The 24904-nt window shown below is 47.5% G+C and overlaps 1 protein-coding gene across 1 annotated transcript in view; it reads right to left on the bottom strand.

The window, feature by feature from the left end:
- The window catches only part of UNC5D (unc-5 netrin receptor D), a 1128748-nt gene that overhangs the window by 268661 nt on the left and 835183 nt on the right, over positions 1 to 24904 (bottom strand). Inside the window, 1 exon segment of the mRNA XM_077484820.1 lies at positions 6467 to 6652. Within this exon segment, the coding sequence (XP_077340946.1) occupies positions 6467 to 6652 (186 nt within the window).

Below are 24904 nucleotides of genomic sequence, written 5' to 3'. Positions count from 1 at the left end.
CCTCCGCTGGTTGGATCCCTGGCTTGACACCTGCTGAAGTTTCCTGATTCTTCCCCGTTCCCAGTTGGTGAGAATACGGCTCCGGTACTTGCTTCAGATATTTACTGTGGTCCCTGGTAATAAGATGGTTGGTCCATTAGTGGTGACGACTTCCCTTCTACCTCCGACCATGATAGGTTCTCCGGCCGGCACAACCATCACTTCTGGTTGGACTGCAAGCCGCAATCTCAACCCTGCTTTGCTCTCCTGATTCTGGATAGGCCCTCAGACAGCCTAGCTGCCAGATGCCCCCGGATAGGCCCAATCTCCGGTCTAGCAGCCCGGGCAATACAACACACGTCCACCCAGACAGGCGTCCAGGTGGCACAGAACACCGATCACCTGACTCCACCCGAATATATAGGCTCTCCCAGCAGGCCAAGGGACCCAAGAAAATCCCTGCCCATTGGCTGAGATACCCCATATACTCCCAGTCTGCCCTTGCTTTGCCCTTGTCTTATCCACTGCATTTTGCTGCTGGGTGCCGTGATGGACTGTCGGGAATATCTTTAAGCTCATTGTTGCTAAGCCACGAGCAACCATTGTATACTTAAAGCGGACCTCCACCCTGAAGTGGAAGTTCCGCTCATCTGATCCCTCCCCCCATCCGGTGCCACAATCGGCACCTTTCAGGGGGGAAGGGGGTGCAGTTACCTGGATAATCCAGGTATCTGCACCCACTTCCGGGACAAGCTCGCCACAGCTCGCCGCAGATGCCCCTCCCCACCCCCCGTTGTGTTCTGGGAAACACACAGTTCCCAGGACACAGCGGGGACCAGTACAGACGCTCAGCACGACCCGCGCATGCGCAGTAGGGAACCGGGCAGTGAAGCCGCAATGCTTCAGTTCCCGATTCCCTGACAGAGGATGGCGGCGGGGGTGGCGGAGAGACGAGCGACTGCTCGTCATCTGACGCCGACATCGCTGGTCCCTGGGACAGGTAAGTGTCCATTTATTAAAAGTCAGCAGCTGCAATATTTGTAGCTGCTGGCTTTTAATATTTTTTTTTAAAGGTGCAGCTCCTCTTTAATAACCAGCATGTTACTGCTGACTCTTCAACTGTCACCCCCAGGACTGGCTGTTTGTGCCCCAGTGGTTTCTGCCCTCGTTGGGGGTCGGGGGAAGGCTTGGGGTGTTCTTTACTAGCCGTCCATGCTTTGGTTTGATCTGGCTCAGATACCTAATATTCCAAACAACGCTACTAGGAGCTTTTGAAGTTGTGAAACTGCTTGGCACACCTGTTCCACCGTCTGTTGTTTTTAACCACAATATCATAGAATGTCACCTTGAGACAAATTTCTCTTGCTCAATACTCCCCCCTGAGGAAGGAGGTACATTTATACTCTGAAACGCGTCGTGTGCAAGAGTACCATAGTTCAATGTATGCACGGCGGTGATCTCTATGTAAATGTATTTTCTTCCTGCATTGGTGGTCAGTGGCAGTGTTATTTAAAACACTCCTAATTGTGGTCAGTGGCAGTATAAAAAAAATAAATGCCTGGCTGGCTCTCAGCAGTGTTTAACTACCCTTACCATTCCCACGTGGTCCTTGAATGAAGTTAGTCAGATCTGCAGGCGGGGATTATACATAACTTGTTGGGCAGAGATAACTCCTCCTGAGAGTAGCGTGGCTTCTCTCTAGTGTCAGCCTGCAGTGAGTGCACAGTGGGCCCTGCATGCAGCGTTAGGGATAAACCACTGGGTGGAGATGTGGAGCAGCTGGGTTTTTAATAGGACGGGTAGATTAAACACTGCAAAGGAGAAAGGACCTTAGTCGAGAATCTTTTGACCTTAACCCTGGTCAGGACCCTCCAGGAGGTGAAGCCTGCGGCAAATGGCTACATGTAAGGACTGAATACAGTCAAGCAGGACTGTGGATTAGGGGGTACCACTGGTCCTCCTTTATGGGGCCCAAGCAGCAAGGTGAGTCGGATGTGGGCAGGGAGGGTGATCGGTGCGGTGGGGCAGAAATTACTGGGACTGATCCCCTGTAAGAGTCACTTTGCAGCAGCTGAAATCCGGCTTCTCCTCCTCTCCCGCCTACCAGCTGTCAGGTTGGCTGTACGGGAGTCCCATGGTTTCTAACAACAGCCCTGCAGTCAAGTATAAAATTGGGGAAGTAATTACTGAAGTTGACCCCCCCCGTATTGCTCTCTCTGCAGCAGCTGAAAGCCGGCTTCTCCTCCTCTCCCTCCTGCCAGCTGTCAGGTTGGCTGTACAGGGGTCCCATGGTTTCTAACAGCAACCCTGCAGTCAAGTATAAAATTGGGGATGCAATTACTGAGGCTGATCCACCCCGTATGGCTATCTCTGCAGCACCTAAAAGCCTGTAGGAGGAATTTCTTTGAGATGCGGTGAATGAGCCCTAAAACTGTTGTGTTTTGATGCTTTACATAAAAGTTCTCTTGTTGTTTGGAGAACAGGATGCTGAAATGTATTGTTACAGGATGGGGGAGGGGGGGTAGGTACTTTGGGCACACCATTTATTTTATAGTCACATTGCAGTGACCCCCCCCCCCCCCCCAACAAGCCATGAGATGAGGGGTCAGGCTACTGAATCAGAAGAGTGAGTGAAGGACTCCATGGTTGGGTTCCCCGCACCTCGTTCTTCACTGAATCAGCCACACAATGTCCTTTGGCCACCATAGACTTTCAGAAGTGTAGCGGATGTATAAATTTAGTTTTTGCCTCAGAACAGTAGTGGGGTTCTGAGGGTTAATTATGTAGGTTGAACTTTGACATCGGTCTGGCTGGGCTGTGTTAGAAGCTCTGCCTGGTCTTGTGTACAGTGAGGTGCACATGACAGGCTCAGAACCAGGTCTGGTTGGACGTTTTGGGTATCAGCTTCCTCGGAACCAATCAGTGGGAGTGCCGGGCCCCGCTGAGGAGTCTGGGGGAGGGGTACTTGAGATGTTGAGGTCATGTGTAAAAGACATGCAGGTAGGTTAATTGGCTTCTGTCCAAAATTGGCCCCTAGTATATGAATAGGGTCCTTGGATTGTGGCTCCTGGAGGGTGAGTGTGCAATGTACAGGGATAGGGACAATTATAGACACTCAGGTTGAACTGGATGGACTGGTGTCTTCATTCAACCTTACTAACTATGAAACTATGTGTTACGGGTGATTCGTTTGTGAGGCCCTAGCGGTCTGTTCCTGTTTCCAGGACCGGGGTAGCCCCGTGAGGGGTCCCGGTCATGGGGTGTTCGACATCCCGCAACATGCTTCCGCTGGTTACCCCCAAATAGACGCGTTTGGTCTGGGGTGAGGATCCGTCTGTTCCCGAGTCTTGGAACCTGCTGATCCGAGGTGCAGTAACTGAGGGAGGATTCAAGGTGTCCGGGTGTCCGGGTGTGCTCTCCGCTTGGAGGGGCACCACAGCTCGTGGAAGTGACCGGGGAGGACTCTTCGGAGGAGGGCCAACAAGCGGCATCCTGAGAAGTGCCTGGTTACTGAGTTGGGAAGGACATTGACGAATCCACGCTTTTTCAAGTACTGCCAAGGAGACAGAGAACGTTCCAGGTATTGAGGAAAAAGGTTCCTGTTCAAGTTCAGTTATAACTTGTTCAAGGTCAGAGATTTCACAAGTTCTGAATCAAAGTGCCGAATGCCATAATCTCTGGCTAGAGATTTGTTCAGCCTTGAAGTACCCAGCTGCGAGTGGCTACTCTCTGGGTGGTACTAGAGACTTTATTATGTCTGCAGTTCAAGGTGCCTGAGTTTCTTCACCCTCGCCCTCTGTTCCCATACGAGACTGTGTTGTTGGATGTCACCCCTGCAAAATAAACCTTTTCTAAATGAGTTTTATGGTGTCAGCATCCAAAGTTGTTGGGTACCAACCCTGGGAACCCCTAGACATGGAAGAACCAGCCAAGCGGAGGTAACCGTGAAGCCCAAAATGTTAAGGCCGCCCTACAAAGAGTTATGGCCGCTACAGAAGTATGGCCTGGGGGGGTAGGTTTGTCCTCATAACCCCCCCATGCTCAGCATGCCCCAGATTCTGCGGGGTTAAATTGTCACAGACTCGTCTTTGGGGGACGCTTTACTAACCAGCCATGAACAGAAGAAGGGAAAAGAAAAGAGTGCGGATTTCCATGTCTATCCTTGGCCCCCAGGCTTCCTGAAGCCTGATATTTTATTTATTCTTCCCCATGGCTGCAGAACACGGAGTGACAAGACTCTTCCCTAACGAGTCGGAGGCGCTCCGCGGCTTTAAGTGGTGCTTTGCATCCTCTGAATAATTCTCTCACATTCTTCCCCGGAAAACAGCTGGAAAGGGAAGAAGAAGAAGAAGAAGAAGAAGAAGAAGAAGAAGAAGAAGAAGAAGAAGAAGCAGGCGGGACTTCCACCGATGTACAGAGTCTCAGGCTGAATTCAGCTTGGCGGTCAAGTCACACCTGGAATCCGGTTATGGAAGTAAAGAAATGTCCCCCCCCCCCCGACTTCAAAGGGAATGTGACAGTGATGAGCCCAATCTCAGGCTTCAGAGCTTCAAGTCGCTGGTTTAGGAAAGCATGTGGCAAGTGAAGTCAGAACTCCTCACCTCAACAACTGTCCGGGGTCTGCAGAGCGATGAAACCATTTATTTACCGTTACTGTAAGGAATCTACTGATACCAATGATGGGGCACTATTCCTCCCACTGACACCAATGATGGGGCACTATTCCTCCACTGACACCAATGATGGGGCACTATTGCTTCCACTGACACCAATGATGGGGCACTATTCCTCTCACTGACACCAAGGATGGGGCACTATTCCCCCCCACTGACACCAATGATGGGGCACTATCCCTCCCACTGACACCAATGATGGGGCACTATTCCTCCCACTGACACCAATGATGGGGCACTATTCCTCCCACTGACACCAATTATGGGGCACTATTCCTCCCACTGACACCAATGATGGGACACTATTCCTCCCACTGATACCAATGATGGGGAACTATTCCTCCCACTGATACCAATGATGGGGCACTATTCCTCCCACTGACACCAATGATGGGGCACTATTCCTCCCACTGACACCAATGATGGGGCACTATTCCTCCCACTGACACCAATTGGGGGGCACTATTCCTCCCACTGACACCAATGATGGGGCACTATTCCTCCCACTGACACCAATGATGGGGCACTATTCCTCCCACTGACACCAATGATGGGGCACTGTTCCTCCCACTGATACCAATGATGGGGCACTATTCCTTCCACTGACACCAATGATGGGGCACTATTCCTCCCACTGACACCAATGATGGGGCACTATTCCTCCCACTGACACCAATGATGGGGCACTATTCCTCCCACTGACACCAATGATGGGGCACTATTCCCCCCACTGACACCAATGATGTATTTGTACTGGGGGGTGATCTGGGGGATCTTTGTACTGGGGGTGATTTGGGGTTATTTGTACTGGAGGGTGATTTGGGGGGTATTTGTAGTGGGGGGTGATTTGGGGGGTATTTGTACTGGGGGTTATTTGGGGGTTATTTGTACTGGGGTGGTGATTTGGAGGGGGGGTATTTGTACTAGGGGGGTGATTTGGGGGGTATTTGTACTGGAGGGTGATTTTGGGGGTATTTTTTACTATGGGTTGATTTGGGGGTTATTTGTACTAGGGGGGGGGGGATTTATGTCACCCCCTGACATAACCTTTAACCCTAGACATGTATCCAACTGTCCATTCAGTGCCTCCGGTTTATACCCATAACCCTGATAATAACCGCTAATAACAAACTCAAATCCTAATCTAACAAAATAAATAATTGAATAATAAAAAAGTCAATAAATATAATAAATAAAATATCTAAATAAATGAACCTCTAACCATTATTATTATTATTATTATTATTATTATTATTATTATTATTATTACTATGCAGGAATTAGATAACATACTCTTTAACCCCTAACAATACATAAATAATAATAATAAATAAAAGTGGGTGAAAAGCACAGCAACACATAGTGAAAGAGATGTTTTTATGTTTTTCTCTATCGGATGGTCACATAAATCCGGTGCTGATAACAATTCCCCCGAAACCCCAACGGGGCCGCGACAGAGAGACATTTATGTGCATGTAAAGTATGAAAGGAAGCCACAGAGAAGAAGATTTCTAAATACAAATTGAATGAAAAGTGCAGAAAGTCACATACAGACCAATGAATAAATATGAGGACAGAATAATGGTGAGAACATGGCAATGATAAAGAGAAGCAGATGGTCATAGATGGAGATGAGGGCCGCTTAGCACTTGGGTTCTGATCAATGGGGCTTTCAGAAAACTCAAAGAAAAACTCTTTAGTTCTCCAGACTTGGAAGGAGACGGACACGTTCTCTTTGAAATGTGTTGAGTTGCACAACCTGCGGGATCGGTTCATTAGGGGGAAAAGGGAGGCCAAGGTCACGGTAGACTAACCTTGTCGGACAGTTTTGAAATTGAAAGTCTGAAAGCCTCCTGTCAGGGCAGACGAATCAATAACATCCACGCCATACTCGCTCTGGCTCCTTCGATACAACGTAATTCCCACCACCAGCACGGCCACGGCGATGATGGCTGCTCCCAGACCGGAGTACAGAGCAATGTCACTGCCACTCTCAGCGCCTGTACAGAAATGAAAGAAGAAAAGAAAAAACTAAATAAATGACTTCAGAGGTCTCCATGAAATCAGAAGCGTTGAGGGACTTTGTGGTCAAATGCCATAAAGAAAGCAATGTTCATGTAATACACAATTCTCTTTGTGGCAGAGGAGACATGCTACATGGACAACTATTTCTTTCCTCGGCTGTTCAGACAACATATTTTAAAGGTAAATATTTGAAGGATCTGATACTGTTGGCGGGCACAGCAGCCGTGTTTTCAGGTTTTACAGATTGAAAGGAACCAGCCCATGACTGAACATTTTCATAGACCCGGCAGACATAAGCACTAGTTTAGGGGACACTGTACCCCAATTTTCCCATTGTGTTTAAAGTGCAGAGAACTCAACTGAGATCCAGAAAATATAAAATATAAAACAATCTTCCTGTGCCAACCTTTACCACCTCCTGCCATTGGCTTGTGCTTACATGATAGAGGACCTCTACAACACTTTCCATTTAAACAAAATGGCATGAGGTGGTAACCAACCATTCTTGGTCTATCCTCTTCCACTTCCTACCCACCTCCGAACATCATCCCTTGTCTCTACCTCCTACTCCCCTCCGAAAATCATCCCTTGTCTCCACCTCCTACTCCCCTCCGAAAATCATCCCTTGTCTCCACCTCCTACTCCCCTCCGAAAATCATCCCTTGTCTCCACCTCCTACTCCCCTCCGAAAATCATACCTTGTCTCCACCTCCTACTCCCCTCCGAAAATCATCCCTTGTCTCCACCTCCTACCCATATCCTGAATACCATACCTTGTCTCCACTTCCCACCCACCTCCATACATCATCCCTTGTCTCCACCTTCTACCCACCTCCATACATCATCCCTTGTGTCCATCTCCTCCCCTACCCATCTCCGAAAATCATCCCTTGTCTCCACCTCCTACCCATATCCTGAATACCATACCTTGTCTTCACTTCCCAGCCACCTCCGAACACCATCCCTTGTCTCCACCTCCTACTCACCTACGAAGACCATCCCTTGTCTCCACCTCCTACCCATATCCTGAATATCATACCTTGTCTCCACTTCCCACCCACCTCCGAACATCATACCTTGTGTCCACCTTCTACCCACCTCCATACATCATCCCTTGTGTCCATCCCCTCCCCTACCCACCTCCAAACATCATCCCTTGTTTCCACCTCCTACTCACCTCCGAAGACCATTCCTTGTCTCCACCTCCTATCCACCTCCGAACATCATCCCTTGTCTCCACTTCCCACCCACCTCCGAACACCATCCCTTGTCTCCACCTACTACTCACCTCCGAACATCATCCCTTGTCTCCACTTCCCACCCACCTCCGAACACCATCCCTTGTCTCCACTTCCCAGTTCCCACCCACCTCCGAACACCATCCCTTGTCTCCACCTTCTACTCACCTCAGAACATCATCCCTTGTGTCCATCCCCTCCCCTACCCATCTCCGAAAACCATCCCTTGTCTCCACTTCCCACCCACCTCCGAACATCATCCCTTGTCTCCACCTTCTACTCACCTCCGAAAATCATCCCTTGTCTCCACCTCCTACCCATATCCTGAATACCATACCTTGTCTCCACTTCCCACCCACCACCGAACATCATTCCTTGTCTTCCCCTCCTACCCACCTCCATACATCATCCCTTGTGTCCATCCCCTCCCCTACCCACCTCCGAACATCATCCCTTGTCTCCACCTCCTACTCACTTCCGAACATCATCTCTTGTGTCCATCCCCTCCCCTACCCACCTCCGAACATCATCCCTTGCCTCCACCTTCTCCTCACCTCCGAACATCATCCCTTCTCTCCACGTTCTACTCACCTCCGAAAATCATCCCTTGTCTCCACCTCCATACATCATCCCTTGTGTCCATCCCCTCCCCTACCCATATCCTGAATACCATACCTTGTCTCCACTTCCCACCCACCTCCGAACATCATCCCTTGTGTCCAACTCCTACTCATCTCCAAACACCATCCTTTGTCTCCATCTCCTACCCACCTCCTAACATCATCCCTTGTGTCCATCCCCTCTCCTACCCAACTACAAACACCATCCCTTTTCTCCATCCCCTCCCCTACCCACTTCCGAACATCATCCCTTGTCTTCATCTCCTACTCATCTCCGAACATGATCCCTTGTCTTCATCTCCTACTTACCTCCGAACATAATCTCTTGTGTCCATCCACCCCCCCACCCAACTACGCACACCATCCCTTGTCTCCATCCCCTCCCCTACCCATCTCCGAACGTCATCCCTTGTCTCCATCTCCTACTCATCTCCAAACACCATTCCTTGTGTCCATCTCCTACCCACCTCTGAACATCATCCCCTTGTATCCATCCCCTCCCCTACCCAACTACGAACACCATCCCTTTTCTCCCTCTCCTCCCCTACCCACCTTCGAACATTATCCCTTGTCTCCATCTCCTACTCATCTCCAAACACCATTCCTTATCTCCATCTCCTACCCACCTCCGAACACCATTCCTTGTCTCCATCCCATCCCTTACCCACTTCCATACGTCATCCCTTGTCTCCATCTCCTACTCATATCCAAACACCATTCCTTGTGTCCATCTCCTACCCACCTCCGATCACCATCCCTTGTCTCCACCTCCTACCCACCTCTGAACATCATCCCTTGTCTAGCAATGGGGACCTAATAAAGGGGGTCCAACCCACTACTAGCAAGGGACCTAATAAAGAGGGTCCAATGTGGGAATCTGCACCACATGGAGTGATTAGGCACATCGCCTATGTTTGTTTTTCTTTTTATCAGCCAGAAAAGTCTATTCTGTATTGCTGAAAAGTCCAAGCGATACTGTCCATACTTGCTCCAGGAGCCCTGCTGCCCCTTTAGTTCCACTTTAGTTGAACAACACACATAATCCAAGATCCAGATGACGAGGGAGGTAATAACTAATGTTGTTGAATCACGATCATGCGTTTGCCAACATTTCCTAGTGTTTTAGTTTCAAGCCTTTGAAATGCCCATGGATCTATTTCAGGTTAATTTCTGCTGATTTTCTTTCACAAAGTTGCTACATTAGAGGAATAAATGAATAATTGTTGAAGATTATGTAAAGATTGCATTTAAACAGTTACCATGATGACTGCCTGTTGTGTCACACAATACTAACCTTCTATAAGACACAGCAAGAGAAGAAATTTAAACAGTTTAACATAACAAGATTGTTATATTACAAATAAGCGAAGGTCATACACTCCACAGAGACGTTATAATATGAAATGTATCACAAGATACAATTCACAAAATGTATTTCTATGGCTTATATATATATATATATATATATATATATATTCCATTCCACATGCAGTTTAGCCTCACCCCGTCCACACAAAGCCAGGGATTACCAGCTCCAGGATGTGGCTGCTGTTATCTTTTGGTGCAGGAAGATCTTCATCATAGAAGATCCCAGCACAAGAGAGGTGAGGGCAAGTGCGGAGGTTGGGGTAGCAAGGAGGGACAATGTTAGGATTGAGGTTACGGAGTGGTTAACTATGAGGGTTTGAGTTACAGAGAGGGTTAATTGAGAGCTGCGGGTACCAGGGAGGGGTAGTATGAATGTTGAGGGTACAGGGAGGGTTAGTATTATCGTTGAGAGTACAGGGAGGATTAGTATTCATGTTGAGGGTACAGGGAGGGTTAGTATGAATATTGAGGGTACATGGAGTGTTAGTATTAACATTGAGGGTACAGGAAGGGTTGGTATTAATTTTGAGGGTACAGGAAGGGTTACTATGAATGTTGAGTGTACAGGGAGGGTTAGTATGAATGTTGAGGGTACAGGGAGGGTTAGTATGAATGTTGAGGGTACAGGGAGGGTTAGTATTAACGTTGAGGGTACAGGAAGGGTTGGTATTAATGTTGAGGGTACAAGGAGGGTTAGTATGAATGTTGAGGGTACAGGGAGGGCTAGTATGAATGTTGAGGGTACAGGGAGGGTTAGTATTAACGTTGAGGGTACAGGAAGGGTTGGTATTAATGTTGAGGGTACAAGGAGGGTTAGTATGAATGTTGAGGGTACAGGGAGGGCTAGTATGAATGTTGAGGGTACAGGGAGGATTAGTATGAATGTTGAGGGTACAGGGAGGGTTAGTATTAATGTTGAGGGTACAGGGAGGATTAGTATGAATGTTGAGGGTACAAGGAGGGTTAGTATGAATGTTGAGGGTACAGGGAGGGTTAGTATTAATGTTGAGGGTACAGGGAGGATTAGTATGAATGTTGAGGGTACAAGGAGGGTTAGTATGAATGTTGAGGGTACAGGGAGGGTTAGTATTAATGTTGAGGGTACAGGGAGGGTTAGTATGAATGTTGAGGGTACAGGGAGGGTTAGTATGAATGTTGAGGGTACAGGGAGGGTTAGTATTAATGTTGAGGGTACAGGGAGGGTTACTATGAATGTTGAGTGTACAGGGAGGGTTAGTATGAATGTTGAGGGTACAGGAAGGATTAGTATAAATGTTGAGGGTACAGGGAGAATTACTATGAATGTTGAGGGTACAGGGAGGGTTAGTATGAATGTTGAGGGTACAGGGAGAGTTAGTATGAATGTTGAGGGTACACGGAGGGTTAGTATGAATGTGGAGGGTACAGGGAGGGTTAGTATGAATGTGGAGGGTACAGGGAGGGTTAGTATTAATGTTGAGGGTACAGGGAGGGTTAGTATGAATGTTGAGGGTACAGGGAGGGATAGTATGAATGTGGAGGATACAGGGAGGGGTAGTATGAATGTTGAGGATACAGGGAGGGGTAGTATGAATGTTGAGTGTACAGGGAGGGTTAGTATGAATGTTGAGGGTACATGGAGGGTTAGTATGAATGTGGAGGATACAGGGAGGGGTAGTATGAATGTTGAGGGTGTAGGGAGGGTGGGAATTAATCTTGAGGATACAGGGAGGGGTAGTATGAATGTTGAGGGTACAGGGAGGGATAGTATGAATGTGGAGGATACAGGGAGGGGTAGTATGAATGTTGAGGATACAGGGAGGGGTAGTATGAATGTTGAGTGTACAGGGAGGGTTAGTATGAATGTTGAGGGTACATGGAGGGTTAGTATGAATGTGGAGGATACAGGGAGGGGTAGTATGAATGTTGAGGGTGTAGGGAGGGTGGGAATTAATCTTGAGGATACAGGGAGGGGTAGTATGAATGTTGAGGATACAGGGAGGGTTGTTATTATTGCTTGTGTTGTATTAACCAAGTCCTCTTGTGTCTTCTAGACCTTACAGGTTCCCTACTCTGCCCAAAAATAAAAGGTTTTGGTCACATATTTTGAAGTACGATCTGCCTCCCGTTAAACCTGTGTTGACTAGTAAGGGTGAGTCCTGAAGAATCGCATGTTCTCTGCTCAGTGATTTACCCCTCCCGTTATACAACTCACTTTCTCATTCTGAACTGACGGAGAGGCTGTCATTTCCTCTTTTTGCTTTTTTATCAAGGTGTCAAAAATATTTCCAGAAATGTAGCACAAAAATGTTCTTGGATATTTCCGACATTCCTCTATCTGAGGAGTGACTATAAAAAGTCGTAAGATTCCCGGTATTATTCATTTTGTCAAATGCAGAACTTACAACAAAAACTTCCCAACCAAAAAAATGGTGCCAGACGTGGGGGAAAAGCCGGTGGCAGTCTTACAGAGCCGCTGCTCCCAACTTCTCAACTTATCACAAAACTCAATTTACAAAAAAAAAAAAAAAAGTAACTTAATTGGCATTTTGTTGCGAGGTGTTTTCACACATTTGCCTCGGAATGTTACCCGAATGTATTGAAGGTCCTGTGGAAGACACTTGTGATGTATTAGCACGGTACGTAATTATGGGTTTTTCATGGCGGTCTTTGTACACATCCAGAGATTGTCATAAAACAGCCCACTCCAGAGCAGAGAAAATCTCCAGCTATGATACCTTCCAGCAATGGAAAACAAACACGCCGCCATACGAGAGCCTCGTCTGCCGCAGATTACTTAACATAAGTACATAGACAAATATTCAACATATTTTACTGAACGTGACAGATTTTTCTCTCCCGGTATGACAGCCGTCGTTCCTCGCGTTTCACTAAATTGGAGAGATTGTTCCAAAACACTAAGAGCAATTGTAAACCCTTCGTCAAAATTGTTTAAAATGAAAAAAAAAACAACAAAAAAAAAAAACAACAAGAAAACCTTGTAAATGAGAAGAAATCCCACCTATATACAAGAGGGCAGGAAAGAGAAAGGGGGACACTGTGGACTTTTACTGGGGTGTAAAAACAGAAAACCAAAATATTATTACCAAATTCTATTCACAACGTAAGCTAAAACGCCTTCCGGACCGCCCATTGTATATATACCTCATCACTTTGACATTAAATACCGTCTGCTATGGCAGCAGCTAGCTGGCATAACCCCAGTGGGCGATTCAGCGTCCAATAACAGTGGTCCGGGCAACAGATTCGCCAAACAAGGTCACTTTTATAGGCAGCGGGAGAGGCGCGCCTGCTATCCCCGCCTTTTAAAGGGGACGTACAGGTACCCCCATTTGCCCATTGCTGCCATTGTGCCGATGTATATCGGCGTGAAGCGGTCGGCAAGTCAACAAGGGTCAGAAAAAGGCTTGACCCTTAAGTAGGTAAAATACATCAGTACATTATATTAAAAACCATTATAAAATCTCTATTTCACTTAGAGGACTCCCCATCCAGCTCAAACCTGCCATATACATTGTGTGTAGGGGAATCGTCATCCACCTTGTTGCTGCCTCTACGCGTTTCATGGGCAAAGCCTCAAGAGGCTGAAAAAGGAATCTGTAGTCCCAATGAGTGGAACAGAACCTGATATGCATAATGTTTGGTGACACATTGGCTTGGATATAAATAGAAATATACAAATATTGCTCTATTGTGTATGGAATTCTTTGCTCGAGTAGATGATTATGCCTTCAATTCCTCCTGAGGAAGCAGGCGAAACAGGTAGAGGCAGCAACAAGGTGAATGAGGACATTTACCACGTCACTTCTGGGTCATTATCAGGCAGGGGAGATCAGCAAATGAAAGTTCACTGATCTTTCTCTCCTTTAGCTGGTTGCACCTGTTACGCCGGTCCTGGGTCCACTGAAGGATGCACAGGGCCTGGGAAACACGGCACCTCACACAGGGTGGAAGCCACCACTGATGCGGGTGTGTGGAAGAAACCATGCAGGTAACAGTTGGTTTGATAAGATTTACACACAGTCCTGGCAGCAGCAATCACCAGGAACGTGTGTGTAAAACCCCACCACCACCACCACCACCGACCTATGGCATACGGCGGCAGCGGTAAAAGGGTTAATCGTGCTCTTCTGGACTGCCCAGTGGGGGTGATTGGCACTAATGTCTCCAATGACTACAGGGACCATTCAAGAGCACTGTGCGTAGAAACCAGTAGATAATGTTGTCAGCTGATTTAGGCCGCGTACACACGCGCGGACTGTTCGCCCAACCTTGTTCGCTGAACAGTGTTTGGGCGGACAGTCCGCTCGTGTGTGGGGCTTCAGCGGACAGTTTCAGCGGACAGTTGGCCGAACAAGGTCTTACGGAAATTCCGAAAAACTGTCCGCTGAAACAAGGTTTCAGCGGACTGTTCGCTCGTGTGTAGGCTTGTTCGGCCAACTAAGTCTCGCGCATGCTCAGAAAGGATTTCCACGTCGGAAGGTTGCATTGCAGTGTATTGGACGTCGTATTTTTCGTCCCGTCGTACGTGCCGTTCACGTCATCGCGCACGGTTTCAGCAAACTGTTCGTCCGTCGTGTGTGGCCATGTCCGTCCATGCTAAGTTTGAGCGGACTGTTCGCTCAAACTGTTGGACGGACAAAGTTGGGCCAACAGTCCGCGCGTGTGTACGCGGCCTTAGAAATCAGCATTGGCCATTTTCTAACCACTTGAAGACCAGGCCATTTTCTATCACTTTTTGTTCACCTGTAACAATCGTTTGTTTTTTTTGTGCCGGAAAATTACTTAGAACCCCCAAACATTTATATATTTTTTTAAAGCAGCGGCCCTAGAGAATAAATTGGTGGGCTTCGCAATTTTTCATGTCACACGGCATTTGTGCAATGTTTTTTCAAAGGCATTTTTTGGGGGAAAAAAATATTTTTTTGGGGAATTTTAATGTAAAAAACCCCACAATGCATAACCCAATTTTTTTTTGTAAAATATAAAAGATCGATGTCACGGCGAGTAAATAGATACCAAACATGTCATGGTGCTCTTAGGGTCATTGTCAGCAGACAGCAAGAAAAATGCTGACTATGACCAGTAATGGCACACACACACGATCGGAGTTTTCGTCGGAAAAATCTTGGATGGTTTTTCCGCCGGAATTCCGCTCAAGCTCGGCTTGCATACACGCGGGTCACACAAAAGTTCTCTGAACGTTCGACCGCTAAGAACGCGGTGACGTACAGCACTACGACGAGCTGAGAAAATTAAGCTCAATGCTTCCGAGCAATGCATCGAATCGTTTCTGAGCATGCGCAGGAATTTTGCGCGTCGGGATTGCTACAGACGATCGGAATTTCCGATCGGAACTTTTTCTGTCGGAAAAATAGAGAACCCCGCTCTCAATCTTTTGCTGGCGGAAATTCCATCAGCAAAAGTCCGATGGGACATACACATGGTCGGAGTTTCCGACCAAAAGCTCTCATTGGACTTTTGCTGGCGGGATTTCTGATTGTGTGTACAGGGCTTAAGAACACCATCCCTACAGTCAAGAATGGAGGTGGGAACATGAACACCATCCCTACAGTCACACACGAAGTTGGGAACATGAACACCATCCCTACAGTCACACACGGAGGGGGAAACATGAACACCATCCCTACAGTCACACACGGAGGTGGGAACATGAACACCATCCCTACAGTTGCACACGGAGGTGGGAACATGAACACCATCCCTACAGTCACACACGGAGGGGGGAACATGAGCACCATCCCTACAGTCACACACGGAGGTGGGAACATGAACACCATCCCTACAGTCGCACACGGAGGTGGGAACATGAACACCATCCCTACAGTCACACACAGAGGGGGGAACATGAACACCATCCCTACAGTCACACACGGAGGGGGGAACATGAACACCATCCCTACAGTCACACACGGAGGTGGGAACATGAACACCATCCCTACAGTCACACACGGAGGTGGGAACATGAACACCATCCCTACAGTCACACACGGAGGTGGGAACATGAACACCATCCCTACAGTCACACACGAAGTTGGGAACATGAACACCATCCCTACAGTCACACACGGAGGTGGGAACATGAACACCATCCCTACAGTCACACACGGAGGGGGGAACATGAACACCATCCCTACAGTTACACACAGAGGTGGGATGATGAACACCATCCCTACAGTCACACACGGAGGTGGGAACATGAACACCATCCCTACAGTCACACACGGAGGGGGGAACATGAACACCATCCCTACAGTCACACATGGAGGTGGGAACATGAGGCTTTGGGGCGGCTTCTCTGTTAAAGGTCCAGGCCGACTTTGCTGCATTGAGGGGCCAATGGACGGGGCCATGTATTGTAAGATCTTGGATGAGAACCTTCTTCCCTCATCCAGAACACTGAAGATGGGTCATGGATGGGTCTTCCAGCATAACAATGACCCAAAACATACCGCCAAGGCAACAAAGGAGTGGCTCGAGGAGAAGCACATTAGGATGGAGCGGCCTAGCCAGTCTCCAGACCTTAATCCTATAGAAGATTTATGGAGGGAGCTGAAACTTTGAGTTGCCAAGAGACAACCAAGAAACCTTAAGAAAATAGAGAAGATCTGTAGAGAAGAGAGGACCAAAATCCCTCCTGAGATGTGTGAAAACCTCATCACCACCTACAAGAAACGTCTGACCTCTGTGATCACCAACAAGGGTTTCTCCACCAACTACTAAGTCGTGTTTTGCTTGGGGATCAAATACTTATAATAATAACATTTGTATTGTGTGTTTTTTCTGGATTTTGGTTGATCTTCTGTCTCTATCATATAAAATACACCTCTGATAACAATTATAGACCCTTCATATCTATGTAAGTGGGCAAACCCTACACCATCTGCAGGGGAGACGATCGGTATTCTCCCCCATTGTATATAATTTTAATTTTGAGTCTACTGCCTATTTCTTTCTCCATTACCCGTCCTTCGGCCATCATCGGGGTTTCGTTATTGGGAAGTCCAATTCTCAGTAATATTTGCGGTGATTTTAATGTAACCAAAACTTCCCGTCACGGCCACCGATCTTATCCCCCGGTGATGTCCTATGGAGACCCCCAACGCTCGCTATCGCTTGAAGCTCGCAAATGAAGGAACGATACCACAATCCTCACCTGCAGACGCAGCACTTCCCTCCCAGGCCGCTGTGCGCTAATGTGAATCTTAATGGCCAATGCAGGTAAGCGGAATGTAAATCCGAGGCCGGCAAATGAGATCATTTTAAGACAAAATAAATCCCCCCTATAATTGTAATGTCCGGGATATTAACGGAAAGTCTATTTTAAGTGTGATTACCCTCAGCAAATCCACCTCCGGATAATTCGAGACGTGCGTCGGCCTAAAGTCATAGATTCTGTTTAGAGCATTAGAAAACATCGCTGATTGGAATTAGTTCATTTACGGAAACCCGCTTTATGCTGATAAGAGAGGCGGCTCTGGTGCCATTTTTATTACCCCCATTAAAGGGCCTGTTCACCGAAGATGGGTATTTCCGTTCCAAATAAATGTTAGCGGGTTGAACCAAGCTCAGCCTTTCTACATTCCTGTAAAGAATGTATATATACATTGTATACACACATAAACTATGTCGTCAAAAGTATTGGGACACTGGCCTTTACACACACATGAACTTTAAAGGCATCCCAGTCTTAGTCCGGAGGGTTCAATATTGAGTTGGCCCTTTGCAGCTATAACAGCTTCACCTCTTCTGGGAAGGCCGTCCACAAGGTTTAGGAGGGTGTCTATGGGAATGTTTGACCATTCTTCCAGAAGAGCATTTGTGAGGTCAGGTACTGATGTTGACGACAAGGCCTGGATCACAGTCTCCTCTCTAATTCATCCCGAAGGTGTTCTATCGCGTTGAGGCCAGTACTTTGTGCAGGTCAGTCAAGTTTCTCCACCCCAAACTCACTCATTCATGTTTTTTTTAGACCCTGCTGTGTGCACTGGTGAGCAGTCATGTTGGAACAGGAAGGGGCCGTCCCCAAACTGTTCCCACAAAGTTGGGAGCATGAAATTGTCCAAAATGTCTTGGCATGCTAACGCCTTAAGAGTTCCCTTCACTGGAACCAAGGGGCCAAGCCCAACCCCTGAAAAACAACCCCCCACACCATAATCCCCCCTCCACCAAATGATTTGGACCAGTGCACAAAGCAAGGTCCATAAAGACATGGATGAGCGAATTTGGGGTGAAGGAACTTGACTGGCCTGTACAGAGTCCTGACCTCAACCCAACAGAATACCTTTAGGATGAATTAAAGCGGATACTGCGAGCCAGGCCTTGTCGTCCAACATCCGTGCCCAACCTCACAAATGCTTCTTCTGGAAGAATGGGTCAAACCTTCCCATAGACACATCTCCTAAACATTGTGGACGACCTTCCCAGAAGAGTTGAAGCTGTTATAGCTGCAAAGGGTGGGCCAACTCAATATTGTAACCTATGGACTAAGCCCTTGTACACACGGTCGGAGATTCCGACAACCAAATCCGACGGATTAATTCCGGAAGAGGTCCGGAAGTGATGTTGTATACACACGGTCGGACTAAGTTGTCGGAAAATCTGATTGTAAATAACGTGATGACGTTGTTTCGTTACGACGGGACTACGTTCAGGCTAGTAGCCAATAGCTTTGGTCTAGGAATTTGATTGTGAGCATGCGTGGCACTTTTCAGTCAGAGTAGGCTACACATGATCGGAGTATGTCCGATCGGAGTATTTTGTTGGAAAATTTTACCGGCAAGTTGGAAAAATTGGTTCGTCGGATATTCCGATGGAAACAGTCCTATGGAGACCACACACAGTCGGAATATCCGACAAAACGCTCCGATAGGAAACATTCCGACGGAATCTCCGACCGTGTGTACAAGGGCTAAGACTGGGATGCCATGAAAGTTCATGTTCGTGTAAAGGCCGGTGTCCCAATACTTTTGGCATTATAGTGTACTGTATATGCACCTCAAAAATTCACTTTGTCCCATAGGAGATAAAGCCTTCTTTTTTTGGGATTGGGTTATACCATTGAGCAGTTCCTACGTGATGCCTGAACTGTAACAAATGATAAGATCTCCTCCGCTCCTCTTCCTCTTTCTGTTGGGGTACCCCAAGGCTCCGTCCTTGGGCCCCTCCTATTCTCTCTCTATACTCTTCCCTGGACCAGCTGATAACCTATCATGGCTTCCAATACCACCTCTATGCTGAGGACACCCAGATCTACCTCTTAATCTCCTCATTCGAAATTCCTCAAACTCAATCTAAAACTGAGCTTGTAATATTTCCTCCTCCCCAATCCCCTTCACGTGACTTTACCATGGAGATCAACGGCACAACCATTGGTGCCCCACACATGCCAGGGTTCTGGGTGTAATCCTAAACTCTGACCCTAATCCTAAACTCTGACCCTAATCCTAAACTCTGACCCTTACTTCAGCCTTCACATCCAATCACTGGCTAAATCTTGCCACCTTAATCCCCCCGCAACATCTCCAGAATTCTCCCATCCTGACTAATGACACCGCAAAACAAATGATTTACTCCTTGGTTATTTCCCGCCTTGACTACGGCAACTCTCTCCTCACTGGCTGACCTTTACACAGGCTCCTCCCCCCTTAAGTCTATTATGAATGCTGCTAGACTAATACACCTTACTAACCAACCCGTGACTGCTGCCTCTCTCTGCCAATCCCTCCACTGACCTCCACTCCGTGTCCTCCACCCCTCTCTGCCAATCCCTCCACTGGCCTCCATTCAGTGTCCTCCACCCCTCTCTGCCAATCCCTCCACTGGCCTCCACTCCGTGTCCTCCACCCCTCTCTGCCAATCCCTCCATTGGCTTTCATTCAGTGTCCTCCACCCCTCTCTGCTAATCCCTCCACTGGCCTCCACTCCGTGTCCTCCACCCCTCTCTGCCAATCCCTCCACTGGCTTCCATTCAGTGTCCTCCACCCCTCTCTACCAATCCCTCCACCGACCTCCATTCAGTGTCCTCCACCCCTCTCTACCAATCTCTCCACTGGTCTCCACTCAGTGTCCTCCACCCCTCTCTGCCAATCCCTCCACTGGTTTCCACTCAGTGTCCTCCACCACTCTCTGCCAATCCCTCCACTGGCCTCCACTCAGTGTCCTCCACCACTCTCTGCCAATCCCTCCACTGGCCTCCACTCAGTGTCCTCCACCCCTCTCTGCCAATCCCTCCACTGGCCTCCACTCCGTGTCCTCCACCCCTCTCTGCCAATTCCCTCCACTGGCCTCCACTCCGTGTCCTCCACCCCTCTCTGCCAATCCCTCCACTGGCCTCCACTCCGTGTCCTCCACCCCTCTCTGCCAATCCCTCCACTGGCCTCCACCCCTCTCTGCCAATCCCTCCACTGGTTTCCACTCAGTGTCCTCCACCCCTCTCTACCAATCCCTCCACTGGCCTCCACTCCATGTCCTCCACCCCTCTCTACCAATCCCTCCATTGGCCTCCACTCAGTGTCCTCCACCTCTCTCTGCCAATCCCTCCACTGGCCGCCCCTTCAAATTACTAACCACAGCATACAAGGCCATCCACAACATCACCCCCAGCTACATCACCAACCTCACCTGCAGATATCTCCCCAATTCTCCTCCGCGCTCCTCCCAGGCCCCCCTGTTCTCTAGCTTCCTTGTGACCCCCTTCCATGCTCGCCTCCAGGACTTCCCCAGAGCCTCTCCCATCCTCTGGAACTCCCTACCCTAGTATGTCCGGTCAGCCCCTACCCTGTCCGCCTTTAGTCGATCCTTAAAAACTCACTTATTCAGGTAAGCTTAGCCCTCCTCCACCTATAAGCACTGCGTAAACTGTTGGAGCTATATCAATCTTGTATAGTAATTAAAAAATAATAATAATTATGAGAATAATCCTGTATGGAATTAAATGGTAACAATAAGAAGAAAACGTTTTTATCCCAATAAAATGTATATGAAGATGTGAAGCCATTAACTCTGGGGTATGAATGTTTCATTAAGCCGCACATTCTATGGTTGTCTGTCATATAAAGAGACAGTAAGTGACCTCTGAAAACTTCCCCCATCCCATTAAAGCTTTTCATTTTTCATCCATGCAGCACTTTCCTTTCATGTTCCATGTCTGATGGAGCCCAGACTCAACACAGGTTGTCACCCAGTTTAGCCGGCAGTTATATGAATCATTAAATGAACGCTGACCTCCAGTACAAGTGTCTATACTTTATTTCCCACCTTAACCAACCAGCAACTGTATATATCATTCAAGAAAGGCTCAGACTACCATGAATAATTAATGCAATTCAATAATTAACTAGCTGAATAATTAATGGAATATAAAATTGTTTCAAAATGTGGGTTGGCGACCACGAGTGAGTGCGGAAAAAAAAGGAGAAAACGGTGAAAATAAAAAGAGATAAAACTTTTCAAATTGCACAAAATTCAACTTCAGCCTCCGAAACATTCCTTTAGTTCAGTTTTAGCCTCAGTAAGACATTCACTGTACACAACATACATGGGATTGTCTACTCGTCCCACAGACTTATTGATTAGAGTTCCGTCCATGAAACCTCATACTGCGCACTCTACACCAACGGTTTACTACTTTTTTTTAGTTGCACAAATAATTGCAAGGCTCCCCAGTCCGAAATGTTAAAAACATAAAGGTTATGAATGAGCCTGGGACGATGCACACAACCACCTTGATGAAATTAACTTCACATCAGAGGTCCACCATCATGTCAGAGGTCATCCATTGTGTCAGAGGTCATCCATCGTGTCAGAGGTCATCCATCGTGTCAGAGGTCCACCTACACATCAGAGGTCCCCCATCACATCAGAGGTCCACTATCATGTCAGAGGTCCACCATCACGTCAGAGGTCCACTATCATGTCAGAGGTCCACCATCACGTCAGAGGTCCACTATCATGTCAGAGGTCATCCATCGTGTCAGAGGTCATCCATCGTGTCAGAGTCCCACCTACACATCAGAGGTCCCCCATCACATCAGAGGTCCCCCATCACATCAGAGGTCCACCATCACGTCAGAGGTCATCCATCGTGTCAGAGTCCCACCTACACATCAGAGGTCCCCCATCACATCAGAGGTCCCCCATCACATCAGAGGTCCACCATCACGTCAGAGGTCCACTATCATGTCAGAGGTCATCCATCGTGTCAGAGGTCCACCATCATATCAGAGTCCCACCTACACATCAGAGGTCCTCCATCACATCAGAGGTCCACTATCATGTCAGAGGTCCACCATCATGTCAGAGGTCCACCATCATGTCAGAGGTCATCCATCGTGTCAGAGGTCATCCATCGTGTCAGAGGTCCACCATCATATCAGAGTCCCACCTACACATCAGAGGTCCCCCATCACATCAGAGGTCCACTATCATGTCAGAGGTCCACCATCATGTCAGAGGTCCACCATCATGTCAGAGGTCATCCATCGTGTCAGAGGTCATCCATCGTGTCAGAGGTCCACCATCATATCAGAGTCCCACCTACACATCAGAGGTCCCCCATCACATCAGAGGTCCACCATCACGTCAGAGGTCCACTATCATGTCAGAGGTCCACCATCACGTCAGAGGCCCACCTACACATCAGAGGTCCATCATCATGTCAGAAGTCCCCCATCAAATCAGAGCTCCACTATCATGTCAGAGGTCCACCATCATGTCAGAGGTCCACCATCATAGCAGAGTCCCACCTACACATCAGAGGTCCACCATCATGTCAGAGTCCCCCCTATACATCACAGGTTCAACATCACACCAGAGTCCTCCCTATACATCAGAGATCCCCCATCATTTCAGAGATCCACCATATCATCAAAGTTTGCCCTTAGACATCAGAGGTCCCACATTTCGTCAGAGTCCCCCCTAACGTCAGAGGTCCTTCATCATAGTCCATACATTTGATCCATACTTTCGATCGAGAGCTTCTGATCACGTGACCACTATGACAGCCAATCACAGCAGTCATATGATCAGAATGCACACCTCCGCCTCCCACAATGTAGATCCTCTTAAAGGGAGGTAGAGGAGGAAAGGGGTTAAAAGCTGTACAGGCGCTTCTTTGGGGTAGGATTGGTACCACTGACCTTTATTATAGAAGGGCCTGAAAAATGCACATAACATGCATGTTTGTACATTACATGACTGTGTACAGGGAAGGGAGGTGTGTCCATTCCTCCACTCAGGTCTCAGAATACACTCAGCTCCCTGCTCTATGCTATGTAGTGTTTCGGATTGCCGCCCCCTATCTTCTGAAGCTCAGAAATGCTAAGTAAAATCTGGATTTTGAATACTTTTAGAAAAGAGAAGACTGCAGATAAACAGGTACAACTTATGTAGGATAATTTATCTCATCCCTGTGCATCACCTGAGGCCGGTCACATCACTGGGGATATGGAGGGTTTACAACTACTTTAAATCTGGATATTTTACAACTTCTCATTTAAATAAAAACACAGTTTCAAGAGAATAACTGAATATTGTAACTCTACTGGAAGTATTAATGCTGACGGGAGTTTTCCTTTAACGTTTTATAACATGGATGATACACCCTAAAGAGATTAGCATGCATTATCAAGCAATTAATAAGTATTACTTTCCAATGTCCTTAAAATGCACACCCGGACTATTTTCTACTAATCCAAGAGATGTTTAGAAATCCCGTACCTTCCCATTACTTGTATGTACTCAGAAGATAATCTCCATGAATTTCACGCCTCAAATCTGCTCACTTAAAACTCAATCTCAGTAAACAGGGAAGCATTGGAGGATTATATTTCAATTAAAGATTAAATTCAAGAGTGCTAAAGCATAATTTCCGAAAACGGTATTTCAAATTGGCCTGAAAGGCTTGAAGTAGATCTTCATGATGTAGCTGGGCAAAGCTGGACTGGGAGCTGACGGTGGCCCTGGAACATCTATCAGCCCTGATCTGGATCTTGACTGATAGAACTTTGCTTATTCTAGAACAGTGATGATGACTTTATGATCCACATATGTATAGACCAATGAGAGTGCCAAACCAATCTCCAAGATTCCAAGGTTTTTAATGATAAAAGTTATTCAAAACTGAAACAATCCAACAGGTTTTCTACTCTACTATTCTACTCAGGGTGTTCTACTGGAGTAACAACTGCTTATTGACTTGGATCTCCAGGTCCTCACTTGGCTCAGCCTATTATGCTGGCTATGGCTCTTGGCTTTGCCCATTCTGCCACTCATGGCACTTGGTTCTGTCCATTCTGCCTCCATGGCACTTGACTCTGTCCATTCTGCCTTCCATGGTACTTGGCTTTGACCATTCTGCCACTTATGGCACTTGGCTCTGCCCATTCGGCCACCCAAGGCACTTGCCTTTACCCACTCTGCCTCCCATGGCTTTTAGTGCTGCCCAATATGCCTCCAATGGTACTTGGCTCTTCCCATTCTGCCTCATCATATCATGAGTCCATCCCTTCGATCCATACTTTCGATCAGGAGCTTCTAATCACGTGACCGCTATGACAGTCAATCACAGCAGGCACATGATTGGAATGCCAACCTCCATCTCCTGCCATTTAGATCCTCTTAAATGTCCCATGGCACTTGGCTCTGCCTGTTCTGTCACCCATAGCACATGGATCTGCCCATTCTGCCTCTCATTGCGCTTGGTTCTGCAGATTCTGCCTCCCATGATACTTGGCTCTGCCCATTTTGCCATTCATGGCACTTAGCTCTGCCCATTCTGCCACCCATGGCACTTGACTCTACCCATTTTGCCTTAATGGCACTTAGCTCTACCCATTTTGCCACCCATGGTACTTGGCTCTGCCCATTCTGCCATCCATAGTACTTGGCTCTACCCATTCTGCCATCCATAGTACTTTGCTCAGTCCATTATGTCTCCATGGCACTCTGCCAATTTTGCCACCCATAGTACTTGGTTCTG

This window comes from Lithobates pipiens, unplaced genomic scaffold (assembly GCF_037356315.1).
Source record: "Lithobates pipiens isolate NorthernLeopardFrog02 unplaced genomic scaffold, aLitPip1_a1.2 Scaffold_162, whole genome shotgun sequence".
NCBI lineage: Eukaryota > Metazoa > Chordata > Amphibia > Anura > Ranidae > Lithobates > Lithobates pipiens.
The sequence above is the reverse complement of the archived record's forward strand: the minus strand, read 5'-3'. Positions and strand labels throughout refer to the sequence as shown.